Genomic DNA, 15,036 nt, shown 5'->3' with positions numbered 1-15,036 from the left:
ATAATATTTATGTATAGCAAACTTTCCTCCATCTTTTCCCCGCTAAGACCACACATGAAACACCTACCTAGAAGCCATGCATAAAGTCTTCGGTTCAGAGACATGTCCCTCCTTAGTACTACATGAAGGGCTGCTGACAAGATCCTGATCATATCTGGTCGAGTGGCCTGAAAAAGTTAGGAATGTGGTTGTATTTAATCACATATAAAAACATTATTTTTTCCTCTTTAAAAAATAAAACACACACCTTACAATACATTCAGAAGTTTATTTTATTAAAGGAAAACCTGGTTTTAGCTAAAAAAAAAAAATACAAAAAAAGGTAAAGTTAAAAGAAAATGTAAAAGGAAGCCTGTTAATTGATGTTAGGTTTTTTCATTTGTTTTTTTTCTTTTTTATTTATTTATTGTTTTTATAAATCTTTATTTTTGAAAGTATTACATATGTCCCTTTTTTCCCCCATTGTCCTCTCCTCCCCCTCCCCACCAAGCCTTCATTACTCTATTGTCTGTGTCTATGGGTTATGCATGAATACATATGAGAATTGATAATATACTAAATAATCAATTTAGAATAGAAGTTTGGAGTGTGACCATTAGAAAGTAACATTGAAATCAACTAGTTAACAATCACTCTCTAATAAAAAACCAGAGTTTCACAGGGCCTAAGTACTTAGCCTAATGTAAAAGCCTGGTTAGTGCCCTAGTTGGATGAAGAAGTGACCTCCCTTTAATCACAAACTGGTAACCATTTTACTACACCCTGCTTCTTGACAGTATTAAAAAGGGATTCAGCCTTTTTATTTGTTTTAAAGGAAACTTAGAGAAATAATTGAGATGTTACAAAATACAAATCATCAACAGCTGACAAGTTACAGTCACTCATCAAAACACAAAGGTTTTCCATTAACCTAAGAAACTCTCAAAGTGTGATTCCCAGACTCTAAGGGAATCTCTAAGACCCTTTCAGGAGATCCATAAGGTAAAAACTAGATCAGAACAAGATCTAGATGTTCTCTGTTTTTTTACTATATTGATATTTTCTCTGATCATGTGATAGGGGGTAAAACTGCTAGCATCTTAGCAATACAGCAGTAGCATCCACTACACTTGTAGTCACTGTATTTTTTTAGTGCCATATACTTGTAGTACAATAAAAAAAAACAAAAAAAAATGTCAGTTTCACTTACGAATGTTGTTGAAGTAGCAAAAATTTACTTTATAAAATATTGACCCTTTTAGTACATTTTTAATATTCTGTGTAATAAAATGGAAAGTATACATCACACACTCCTGTGTATACTGCAGTATGATAGATGTCTCAGGAAACTCACTTGTATGACTGAATTTTGAACTGACCTACCAGATTTTTTTCACAGAATACCACTTTTACCTGAAAGAATGATTGACACAAACTATGATTATCATGCTTAGACACTTGAAAAACATTTTCTCAAAAAAAAAAAAAAATTAAAAAATAGCCCTAGCCAGTTTGGTTCAGTGGATAGAGCGTTGGCCTTTGGACTGAGGGGTCTCAGGTTCAATTTTGGTCAAGGGCACATGCCTGAGTTCCGGGCTAGATCCCCAGTGGGGCGGGGGAGGGGAGTGCAGGAGGCAGCCAATCAATGATTCTTTCTCATCATTGATGTTTCTCTCTCTCTCCTTCTCCCTTCCTCTTTGAAATCGATAAAAATATATTTAAAAATAAATAAAATGAGCCTGTCACTCCAAGAAAAACAATTAAAAATTTAAAAAAAGTTAAAGTAAGAAAAACAATTAAGAGTCATTATTACCAATAAAACGTAACCTTCCAAGAGAAAATACGAATTTTGAAAATTTTGTATTTGGCTTGAAATTGCATTGTGTTGAATTGAATTGGCTTGAAAGTTTCCCAATACTTAAAAGATTTTACTGATAAGGTCAGTAGTGACAGTTATAAATATGAGTTTGTTATTGTATTATGAAATGTGTTAACATTTGGAAGATCTGCATAATTCAGTAAATCCACATTTTCCAAATAATCAATTATAATGTCACAAAAGAATGTATGGCTAATAAATATGTTAAAAGTGCAAGACAGACCAGTGGATTTTAATGAAAGAGAATATTAAGAAGTTCACTGATATGGTTTTAGATTCCATATTGCATCTAATTTTTTAAAACTATAGCTTGTTGAGTTTTGGTGTAGTATCAAAGAAGAATGTGCTATTTTAACAGAAAAGACTACTGAAACACTCCTTTTCCCAACACTCTATCAGTGTGAGATCAGATTCTCTCTATATACTTAAATCAAAAGAAAAAATCAAAACAGATTAAATGCAGAAGTGGATGTGAGCATTCTGCTTTCTATTAGTAGGCCAGACATGAAAGAAATTTGCAAAAATATAAAGCAAGGCTACTCTACTAATTTTTTTTTTTTACCGTTTTTGAAAAAGTGTAATGGGGTCTTGAAACCAAAGCATTTGAGAACTGTTGATCTAACTTTCAACATCAGATACGTAGATTTAAATACTGTCACAAAATTTTTAAAAGTACAGAGTCTCCCAATCTTACTACTCTGAAGAAAGTAAAAAGTCATTTCTTGATTACTATTGACAAATTTCCAATATAAAAAATCTATTATAATCTCAATTAAAGGTTAGTGCTAGAGACTAACATTCCATAAAGTAAATAAGAGTCAAACAACTTAACTGCTGAAGCTCCTAAGAGCAATCATTCTTTTGGGATAAGATAATGAAGTTACAATTACAATGAACGCTTCTAAGTGTCTACTATATGCAAGACATAGAAAGAGGAAAAGTGGAGAACAAGGATGACTTTTTCATGATCCTTATTCTCAGGAAATCTAATGGTTTGGTACAGAAATGGGAGAAAGGGTGTTAGAATTGGATCTGGGTAGGGCATTCCTTTTAAAAGACATTCAACATAGCTTTTATTTTCATAATACAAACTCGAGTCCTAGTGCACAAAATTAGTGTACTAGGGGGAAGGAGGAGCCCCTCCGCCTGGCCTGTGCCCTCTGGCAGTCCAGGAGCCCTCGGGGGGTGTCCAACTGACGGCTTAGGCCCGCTCCCCACAGTCAGACATCCTTAGCACTGCCGCAGAGGCAGGAGAGGCTCCTGCCACCGCCGCTGCGCTCGCCACCCGTGAGCCCGGCTTCTGCATTGAGCATCTTCCCCCTGGTGGTCAGTGCGCATCATAGCGACTGGTCGTTCCACCATTCAGTCAATTTGCATATTAGCCTTTTATTATATAGTATTATAGAAGGTAAGACTTGAAAAAATCTTGGTTGGTAGGGATACAGAGGTGGTGGAGTAAGAAAGTACTGAAGAAAGCTCAGGCTGAAAAAAGATTGAGAAACAGTGGTCAGTGAAATTACAATTAATTCTTCTCAATTTAAGTCTACACTGACTTAATTTCTCAAATATTATTGAGTCACCTATCAGTATACTGAAGGACTAATAATATTGAATGTTTGCAAGGGAAGAAAGCAATGGGAAAGTTTAAGAGCAAAGGTCAATAAAGGGATATAATATTTTAAGTTTTTGAGCCACATACATTTCTTTGGCATTTTCTTCTTTATTTTCTTTTGTGGGCCTTTAAAAAAGTAAAAATTATTCTTATCTTGTGGGCTATTCACCAGCCATATACTAGTAAGTTTAGACTACATTGAGATGTCCCAGGGAATGTTCCTATGAAAAGCCATAGTGAAATAAGGGCCATTGATTTAAGAAAGGAAAGACTCCAAATAGAAACTGGGGGTGATTTATGTCCCAATTAGGGACAGTATTGGCAATGAAGTATAAAATTCTTCTATTATTGATAAATCAATTTCAAAATTAATAAAGTAATAAAGAAAAAGTTGAGCATGCCTGATCATAATAAAAACTCACTAGTTATCTACTAACTACAGTTCTTTAAAAAAGCCTCAAATTATAGCTTTTTCTGCTGATGACTTTTAAGAATATTCTCCAGTGTAGAATATTTTGGAAATAATAAATGTGGATAAGTTGGCGTCTTTCTCAGCAAAGTTGGGGTCATGGGTGCTGGAAAGAGAAAACAGTTACATGGATTCTAAGTTCCTTAAATAACCATTTGCCCTAAAAGAGCTCATTAGCCAATCAACAAGAGCCTTAGGAGAGGATTAGCAGTCAAAATGACGATACTGATTAAAGTTCCAGCAATTAAATGATTTGTTAAATTAGTTGCTTCCATTTGTGATAAAAGTTCTAGAAGATATCACTGTGAATCATTATTTGCAAAGGTCTGACAATCTCAAAATCACCAAACCAAGAAAAGGTAACAGGACAGAGATAACAGCTGGGTAGAAGGCCTGGATTCAGAGTCCTGGTGCAATCACAACTAGCAATGAGTACTTCCTGCTTATTATAGGTTAGAACTGTTTTTAAAGGTATGAAATGACATATTTCAATTAACATATTCTTATCCAAATCAACAAACCTTTTTTCTTTACAATTTTCACAAGTTCCACTCCTTGAAAAGGAACTTGTTTTCCATGTACTTACTAGTTTATAAAACAAAAGAATCCAACTTAAATAACTACACATCATAAATTCTGATTTTACAAAGAATGCCTTATATTAATACTAGCGGCCCAGTTCACGAAATTCGTGCACTTGGTGGTGGGGGGGGGGGTCCCCTCAGCCCAGCCTGTGCCCTCTCACAGTCTGGAAGCCCTCAGGGGATGTCTGACTGATGGCAGTTGGACATCCTTAGTGCTGCCACAGAAGCAGGAGAGCTCCCACCTCCCACCACTGCTGCCGCTGCACTCGCCAGCCATGAGCCGGGCTCAGGGCTTCTGGCTGAGCAGCACTCCCCCTGTGGGAGCGCACTGACCACCGGGGGCAGCTCCTGCATTGAGCGTCTTCCCCCTGGTGGTCAGTGCATGTCATAGCAACCAGTCATTCTGCTGTTCAGTTGATTTGCATATTAGCCTTTTATTATATAGGATCAGCATTAATGTTTTACCTGACTCATGTGGAATGGAAAACAGAAAAGTATGAGGTCCAGTGTGCTTCTCTGTACAAGTACACTTGAGTCCTGCACCGAAGTACTTACTGCTTCTACCTAAAATGAGAGAACCTTTAATATCTATTATCTACTGTTACACTGGGAAATGTTTAACATGAAAATGTAACAACTCTTCATTTTCTCCCATACATAAAAATATGCTTCTGAGCATCTTATCAATAATTAAATATATTATGATGGTTTAAAAATTAAGAAGCACAAAAGAGTATACAGCAAAAAGGTTCTCTCCAATCTCTGTCTTCCAACCATTCATCCAATTTCCTTTTTGCAAGCAACCAGTATTACTAGGGAATACTTTCTGCAAGTATAAGTAAACAAAAATATACAGGCATATATCCAAAGCTCTGCCATTTCCATTTAAAAATATATTTTGGAGATCGTTTCTTATCAGTACATAAAGTACTGTATTATTCTTTATGGCCACAGAAGTACTTTATTTCATAGATAAACTCTATTTATTTAACTAGGTTCCTAAAGATAAGACATTTGTACACTTTGCAAACATTTATTGTTGTAAATAATGCTGCAATATACTTACGTAATATACAAATAGATCCCTCAAAGTAGTGTTGCCAGGTCTTAGGGTATACACAATTGCAATTTAAACAGTGTGATGCTTTCTATTAAGGTTACATATATTTATGTAACCAGCTATGTGTGACAGTTTCTGTTTTTCCATGTTTACCCATGCATTTTTTATTTTTGTCAATCTGATATATGAAAACTGATATCTTGGTGTATTTAAATTTTTATTTCTCTTATAAATAATGTTGAGTGCCTTTTCATGTTTAAATTATTTTTATTTCTTAGGTACATTATCTGTTCAAATGCATTCTTCCACTATATTTATAGTACCTTTTTCAATATTAGGGAGATTAGTTCTTTCACTATGATGTGTTGCAAATGGTTTTCCAATTATGGCATTTGTCTTTCAAAAAAATTTATGAAATGACTTGTTTAAAACTTTCATTAAATAATTAAAAGGAGCCCAGCCAGCATGGCTCAGTGGTTGAGCATCCTGGGTTTGATTCCCGGTCAGGGCACATGCCCGGGTTGTGGGCTTGATCTCGAGTGTGGGGCGTGCAGGAGGCAGCCAATCAATGATTCTCTCTCATCATGGATGTTTCTATCTCTCTCTCCCTCTCCTTTCTTCTCTGAAATCAATTTTTAAAAATTTTTTAAAAATAATAATTAAAAAGAAATGTAAAAACCAATACATTTAAAGATCTACATAAAAATGGTATAGCCATTTTGGAAAATAATTTGCCAGTTTCTTGTACACTTAAATATACATTACAAGAAAATGTAGGAGTAAATCTTTGTGACCTTGGATTAGACACAATTTCTTACGTATTATATAACACCAAAAGCACAATGATAAGAGGAAAAACATAAATTGGACTTGATCAAAATGAAAACTTTTGTGCTTCAAAGGACACAATTAAGAAACTGAAATCCTGGCCAGTGTGGCTCAGTTGGTTGAAGCGTTGTCCCATACCCCATTCAATTCCCAATCAGGACACCTATCCAGGCTGCAGGTTTGATCCCTGGTGGGGTGCATACAGGAGGCAACAGATCCATGTTTCTCTCTCACACCAGTGTTTCTTTCTCTCTCTCTCCTCTCCCTCCCTCTCTCTAAAATCAATTTAAAAAGAAAACATATCCTCAGGTGAGGATTAAAAAAAGGAAACTGACAAGATAATCCACAGAATGGGGGAAAATATTTTCAAGTCATATACACGTTAAGGGTTTAATATTCAAAATAAATAAAGAACTCCCACAACTCAACAAGAAAAAGAGAAATAACCCAATTTAAATAATGAGCAAGAACTGTGAATAGACACTTCTCCAAAGAACATATAAAAATGGTCCAAAACTACAAGAAAATACTATCAATATTATTAGTCATTAGGGAAATGCAAATCAAAACTACTTTACATCCACTAGGATGAGTATAATAAAAACACAGACAATAACAAGTGTTCACAAGGATGTGCGGAAGTGGGACCCCTCATATATTGCTGGTGGAAATGTAAATTGGTACAGTCACTTTGGAAAACAGCTTGCCAGTTAATCATAGAGTTACCATATGACCCAGCAATTCCACTTCTAAGTATATACTCAAAAGAAAGCATGCCTACAGAAACACTTATTCATGAATGTTCATAGAGCATCAATCTTAACAGCGAAAAAGTAGACAAGACCCAGAAATCCCTCAACTCATGAATGGAAAAACAAAATGTGATACAGATATCCATATAATGGAATATTATTCAGCCATAAAAAGGAGTGAAGTACTGCCACATGTTTCAAATCTTGAGAATATTATGGTAAGTGAAAAAAGCCATTTATAAAAGATTATATATTGTATAAATCCATTTATAAAAAATGTCTAGAATAGGCAAATTTACAGAAACAGAAAATAGGTGGTTTCTAGGGGCAGGAGTGAAGGAGTATGGTGAGTGGGTATGGGGTAATGAAAATGTTCTGAAATTAGATAGTGATGATAGTTGCACAGATTTACGAATATACTAAAAACCAATAAACTGTACAACTTAAAAGGGTAAATTGTATGGTATGTGAACTATATATAACAATAAAGCTGTTATTTAAAAAAAGTTAAAAATACATTTACCATATAAACCAAAAATTCTATTCCTAGGTATTTTCCCAAGAAATAAAAACATATATCTACACAAGGAATTCTATGCAAATGTTTACAGTACCTTTTCCATAATTATCCCAAACTGGAAACAATTTAATCAACCATTAATCAGTGAATAAGTAAACAAACTGTGGTACATTATACCATACTACACAGCATGATAATGGAACAAATTACTCATATATGCAAAAACATAAATGAATCTCAAATCTGTTATATCAAGTGAAGGAAACAAGAATTAATTGATATGCCCTGCCCACCTGGCTCACTGGTTGAGCATCGACCTATGAACCAGAAGGTTATGTTTTGATTTTGGTCAGGGCACATGCCCAGGTTGAAGGCTCAATTCCCAGTAGGGGACTTGCAGGATGCAGCCAATTAATGATTCTCTCCCTCATCATTGATGTTTTTATCTCTCTGTCTCTTTCCCCTCCTCTCTGAAATCAATAAAAATGTATTTTTTTTAAAAAGAATTAATGGCTAATACAGTATTATTCTATTTATATAACATTCTGGGAAAAGCACAACTATAGAAACAGAAAACAGACCAGTGTTTGCAAAAGCCTAGGCATGTAGGGGAAGGGGAGTGACTACAAAGGGGCACAAGAGAACATTTTATGGTGATATAAATATCCTATATTTTGATTGTAGCATTGGTTTCATGACTGTGTGTCTGTCAAAATTCATAAAACTGTACATGTAAGACAAGTTAATTTCAGTGTATGTTAATTATACTTTAATAAATATAACCGAAAATGTGCACAAAAATCTCAGACATATCATAATCATGTGGAAGTAAAGTACAGGATGATTAATTAAATTTTTTTTTTTAATTTTCAAAGGACCCTTGAGGCTTCCTTTGTTTTTTAATCCTTGAGTATTTTAAGAGTACAACCCTCCAGAGATAAATGGTTTCCTTCTGTTCTTAATTAAAAAGTATAAACAATCAGTGTGATTTTTTTCCACTATCTGATTTTAGTACTACATCCTCTGACACAAATCCCACACAGAATATAGCTATCATTTTGTCTAAAACATCTTTCCTATAAAGAAAATTATGATCAAAGAGAAGGTTCATTTCAGAATAACATAATAAATGTGGCTATGTTAACAGTGGTCTGATAAGCAAGCAAGATGATATAAAGACCACTTATTTGCTTGATAATAAAAATAACATCTAAATAACAATTTCCTTTCCATGAAAAAAAATTCTGAAGATTTTAAAAACAATAATTACTAATTAGTTTTGTCTTTTAAGTTTCCTTGATGAAAAATGTAAGCTCCATGAAAAAATAGGAAATCTGTGGCACGACTTTCAATATCTGTCTGAAATAGTGTACTGACTCTAAAGAAGTATTTGTTCAAGGAGCAACCATATATGGACCTACCATTAACTCAATATCACTGCCAATTATATAAAGTTGGTCTTCCATGGAAAGCTTCCTGTTCAAATGGGCTAGAACATACGTGATTCCAGGTAAACGCACAGCAGGACTGGTGAGAAGACTACCCCAGAGGGCACTATAGAATGCTGATTGGTCCACTGCAGCAGCAACCTTTTCCAACAATGTGTTTGTTCTGAGGGACAAAATAAGATAGTTTAAGAAGGAAAAGATTTATTGTCAGACTGTTAAAAATAAATTGTTATTCTCTTCCAGAATGTATGAAAGTACCCATATTATAGTCATATGCTTCACTCAAGAGACAAGTGTGATAGCCTGGAAAGAGCATGTACTTTACAAATCAGAGGACTGGATTTTAAGTCCTGTCTCCACCATTTATTAGTTGTGTAATTTGGGAAATCACTTAATACATCTTCAGTTCAGTTTCTTTATCTATAAAATTAAGATAACAACAAAAACAATATCACAAGTCCTATCTATTTCAGTGGGTTATTAAATATCATATACTTTGTTAGTAGTACTCTTATAGCAAAACATATTTTCTGTTAATTTTCTATAAAATCTTAAAGGGCATTTCCAAATGTTTCCTTCTCTTTAAAATCACACTATGTGATTCACAACTTTGATAAATTAGACCTATGACAAAATCATTACTGCTCTATTAAGAACTACATTTAAAAATTACTCTTGCCGGATTGCTTGGCTCTGTGGTTGAGCGTCGACCTATGAACCCAGGAGGTCAGGGTTTGATTCCGATCAGGGCATATTCCTGGGTTGTGGGCTCGATCCCCAATGTGGGGTATGCAGGAGGCAGCCGATCAATGATTCTCTCTCATCATTGATGTTTCTATCTCTCTCTCTCTCTCTCTTCCTCTCTGAAATCAATAAAAAATATATTTAAAAAAAATTAGACTTGATTTCTTGTGAACATAAAACAAACAATTTAATACACAAATATAGATGATAATATTATAGCATAGCCAGAATCAAGAGAATCTGATGAGTCTTATTGTTTACTTGCTATAATACAAAACTGTAATCCCTTCTGACCTCAATTGATCTATGCATTGAATGAAGAACATATTTACAAATCCTTTCATAGAACTTGTGTGGAATAAGTGGCTAACGATAACCTATGTTCTGAATGTTTCTGGCCCCTCAGAATTCACCTGTTAAACCTTAACCCCCAAAGGTGATGGTATTAGGAGGTGAAAGCTTTTGAGAGATGCTTAAGTCATGAAGGCCCTCCTGAATGAGATTAGTTTTCTTATGAAAGAAACCCACAGAACTGAGCTACTAACCAGAAAGAGCGCTCTCACTAGAACAAGACCATGATGGCAAATTGAACTTAGATTTCCAACCGCCAGGACTGTGAGAAATAAATTTCTGTAGTTTATCAGTTACCCAGTCTGGGGTACATTGTTATAGAAGCACAAATGGACTATGAAACACAACAAGATAAATCATAGGAATACCACATTAATAAAGATCACTATTCATTTCTATGTTAAAATTTCTAATTGTAACTAATAGAGTTATAAAGTGATATTGATTCTATGCTTCCCTTAGGAAAATTAATGCAATAATTTAAAATAAAATTAACTTATAAAATAAAATAATCTCACGTTATATTTCTAAAATTGTAAGCAAATAAATGAAAAGGTTAAGAAAAGAAAATAAGCTTTGGGGACAAAATTAATTTTTCTCAAAGTAGCCTATAAATATTATCCAATATTTTCAGGATTAGATTCTTACTGTATTATGGGAGCTGATGAAATATAATAAAATGGAGTAGTAGGTAAATATACTAGAATAAATTATTTAAATTTAAAAATTAAGTTTACTTATAAAATAAGTTTGACATTTTCTATTTTTGCCATCTCAACTCATAAGTCCCCTTTTAGGTAAGAATAATGAGATATTAAAGATACTTAATACCATCATGCATTGTCTAAATGCATTGTCTACATGCTTTTCCCTAGAAAAGATAATAGGCTCCCAAAGAAATAAAATCCTTTTTTATAAATTTTTAATGTTTTTATTGATTTCAGAGAGAGGAAGGGAGAGAGAGATAGAAATATCAATGGTGAGACAGAATCATTGATCAGCTGCCTCCTGCATGTCCCTTACTGGGTACTAAGTCAGCAACCCAGGCATGTGCCCTGACCAAGAATGGAATCATGACCTCCAGGGTCCATGGGTCGACACTCAACCAATGACCGACACTGGCTGGGCAGATCAAATAATTTAAAGTGAAAATATCAACAGTGTTATGTCAACAGCTAGTAAAACAGCACTGCACTTGGAGCTACGATATTTTCCAGCACTAACAATTTAAAAACTTTTGGCATTGACCCAATTTCCCAGTATAAAAATTAATCTAAACGTCCTACCTACTGTATTTTTATTTTAAATTGTGGGTCACAATTTTTTTGAGTGCTTATAAATGCTAGGCTGTAGACTAAATGATTTCATTATTACAATAACACATTGAAATAAGTATTATGCCTGTTTTACAGATGAGGAAATTGAAAAAAGTTCAGAAATGTTTAAAAAAGCTCTCCTGAGCTCACAAAGTATCTTCTGAGCCAGGATTTGAACCTAATCCATTTATCTCACAACTGTGTGATCTTATCACCTGGCTTTATTTTCCATGTGATACACAGACTAGATAATTACAATAATTGTTTTGCTACAGAAACCTCCAGGTGGTATACTGAAGTATCTAGAAGTTAATTTTTGTGATGTTAAAACATTACTGATTTAAGGATGCTTGCTGACAAACCCAAGACTTTGATTGCTTAGCTGCATACCACCTTACCTCTCATAGTACTCTGATCCTTCTTCTAAGCCAGGAAGAATACCAGTTAGCAATCCTTGTAGACCAGGCTTCAGTGTTTTACCCAAAGGCAGGTAATATATCTCATACAAACTTAGCAATGTTGGTTTCACAGACATGGCAGCATTTGCAAGAAGAGGAAATAATCCAGAACTGTTTAAAAATATAAAACCATTAGCAACTATATGCCAACAAACTAGACACACTAGAAGAGATGGAAAAATTCTTAGAAACATACAAAGTACTAAGACTGATTCAGGAAGAAATACAAAGTCTGAATAGACCTATTACTAGTAAGGAGATTGAATCAATAATAAAAAAAAAAATCTCCCAACAAAGAAAAGCTCAGGACTAAATGAATTCACTGGTAAATCTTAGCAAGCATTTAAAGAATCATTAATGACAATCCTTCTAAGAAAATCAAAGAAAAGAGAACACTCCCAAACTCATTTTCCCAGGCCAAACCAAAGCCAGAAAAGGACACTGGCAGAAAAGAAAACTATGAACCAACATCCTGATGAATATGGTGCAAAAATGCTCAACAAAATACTAGCAAACTGAGTTCACCAGCACATTAAAGGAATTATTCACCATGATCAAATGGGATCTATACCTGGGATGCCCAAACATATGCGCCACCCCCCAAAAAAACAAACAAACAACAACAAAAAAAAACAAAAACACCAATGCAACACATCACATTAATAGAATTAAAGAAAAACATCATATACTAGTATTCTTCTCAATAAACACAGAAAAAACATTTGACAAAATTCAACATCCATTCATTATAATATTTATAGTATCGAAGAACTGAATTATTTAACAAATAACGTTTCTTTAGTTATTCATTCAGGGTCTATTTCCTGTCACATAGTTTTTAAGGTGTTGAGGCTATAACAACTAATAAGTTATAAGAAGAAATTCCTGCCCTAGCTGGTTTTGCTCAGTGGATAGAGCATCAGCCTGCAGACTGAAGGGTCTCAGGTTTGATTCTGGTCAAGGGCATATGCCTGGGTTGGGGGCTTGATCCCCAGTAGGGGCATGCAGGAGGCAGCTGATTAATGATTCTCTCTCATCATTGATGTTTCTTCTCTCCCTCTCCCTTCCTCTCGGATAGGAATAAAAATATATTTTTAAAAATTCCTGCCCCATACCCTCATAAAACTTATTTTCAAGGAACTAAGGTAGAATATATACAGTAACCCAACAATATATATCTCAGATGGTGATAAATGTCACAGAGTTAAAAAAAAGGCAGAGGAGGAAAAGCCAGGGGCAAGTATTGCAATTTTAAACACAGTTGTTCAGAGAAAACTTATCTGAGCAGTAATTAAAGAAAGAGAAAACATATTCACAGTAAAGTAAACCAGCAAAGCTAAAAGTTTATTTTTCAAACAACTAATAAAATTGGTAAACTCATAAGACTGATCAAAGTGAAAAAAAAGAGGTTGAAGTCACTAATGCCAAGAGTGAAAGAGACACCACTATAGATCATATATATTGCAAAGATCAATGAGGCTCCATGGGGAGCGGGCCTAAGCAGGCAGTTGGACATCCCTCAAGGGCTCCCGGACTGCGAGAGGGAGCAGGCTGGGCTGAGGACCCCGCCCCCCCAATGCACGAATGTCGTGCACCGGGCTTCTAGTAGTATATAATGAACAACTTCAGGGAGACAGATCTGATCATTTAGATAAAATGGGCAAATTTCTAGGAAAAAAACCGACATAAGTAAAAATTTTAAATAGTCCTATACCTACTAAAGAAATTAAATCTCTAACTATAAACTCTCCTACAAAGATAAACTCCAAATGGCTTCAATGAGGAAATCATCCAAATATTTAAGGAAGAAACTGTATCTTATAAAACTTATAGAAAATTGAAAAAATTTTCCACCTTAACATCAAACCAGATAAAAATGTTAAACCAGTCACTCTTTAGTGAACATAGATTCAAGACAACTAAAAAAAAAAAAAAGAAAAGGCAAAATAAATCCAGTGACATAAAGATTACAAATCATAAGCAAACTACACATAATTCCAGAAAGGAGAGGTGTATTAAAACTTTAAAAATATTGAACACTTTCTACCTAAGGTGGAGAACATGAGAGTGATGTTCATCGTCACCACTTCTCTTTAACACTGTACTAGAGTTCCCAGTCAGTTCAATAAGACAAGCAAAAATAAAATATCTTAAAGTTGGACTATAAGTAATAAAACTCATTATTATAACATGACTGTATATACTAAAAATCCCAAAAAGTCTAAAAACTATTAGAAAAAAATAGGTGAATTTTGCAAAGTTGCTGGATACAAAGTCAATATAGAAAAACCATTGTATTTCTAAGTTTTAGCAATAATATCCAAGGCAAAGATTCCTTAAACAAACAAAATGACTACATATAAAAGAAAAGGTTGATAAGCTAGATTTCATTAAAATTAAGAACCTTCTTCAAAAAAGTGCATTAAGAAATTTTGATTTTTAAAAGATGTCATTTAGGAGTGAAAAGACAAGCCACAAACTTGGGGGATAAATAAATATACATATACATAAATATAGATATCTATAATAATAAAAGCGCAATATGCTAATTAGACCGGACAGCCAAACAACCTTCCAGATGTCATTCCTGAGGTCCTTCCGGATGAAGCTGCAGTGGCGGGGGCCAAGGCAGAGGCGGTTAGGGGAGATCAGGCAGGCAGGCGAGCAGTTAGGGGCAATCAGGCAGGCAGGCAGAGGGATTAGGGGTTATCAGGTAGGCAGGCTAGCTGTTAGGGGCAATCAGGCAGGCAGGCAGAGTGGTTAGGGGTGATCAGAAAGGCAGGCAAACAGTTAGGGGTGATCAGGCAGGCAGGCAAGCAGTTAGGGGCAATCAGGCAGGCAGGCAAATGGTTAGGGGTGATCAGGCAGGCAGGCAGAGGCGGTTAGGGGAGATCAGGCAGGCAGGCAAGTGGTTAGGGGTGATCAGGCAGGCAGGCAGAGGGGTTAGGGGTTATCAGGTAGGCAGGCTAGCTGTTAGGGGAAATCAGGCAGGCAGGCAGAGTGGTTAGGGGTGATCAGAAAGGCAGGCAAACAGTT

At 35.0% G+C, this 15,036-nt stretch overlaps 1 protein-coding gene across 1 annotated transcript in view; it reads right to left on the bottom strand.

The window, feature by feature from the left end:
• Positions 1-15,036, bottom strand: part of DOP1A (DOP1 leucine zipper like protein A) — a 102,905-nt gene that overhangs the window by 61,849 nt on the left and 26,020 nt on the right. Inside the window, exons 5-8 of the mRNA XM_028161180.2 lie at positions 11,941-12,111; positions 9,105-9,294; positions 4,989-5,087; positions 68-167 (exon numbers count right to left, since the gene is read on the bottom strand). Of these exons, the coding sequence (XP_028016981.2) occupies positions 68-167; positions 4,989-5,087; positions 9,105-9,294; positions 11,941-12,111 (560 nt within the window). The remainder of the gene's footprint in view (positions 1-67; positions 168-4,988; positions 5,088-9,104; positions 9,295-11,940; positions 12,112-15,036) is intronic.

Source organism: Eptesicus fuscus, chromosome 10 (genome assembly GCF_027574615.1).
Source record: "Eptesicus fuscus isolate TK198812 chromosome 10, DD_ASM_mEF_20220401, whole genome shotgun sequence".
Lineage (NCBI taxonomy): Eukaryota > Metazoa > Chordata > Mammalia > Chiroptera > Vespertilionidae > Eptesicus > Eptesicus fuscus.
Note: the sequence above shows the minus strand (reverse complement) of the source record. Positions and strands in the feature narration are given on the sequence as shown.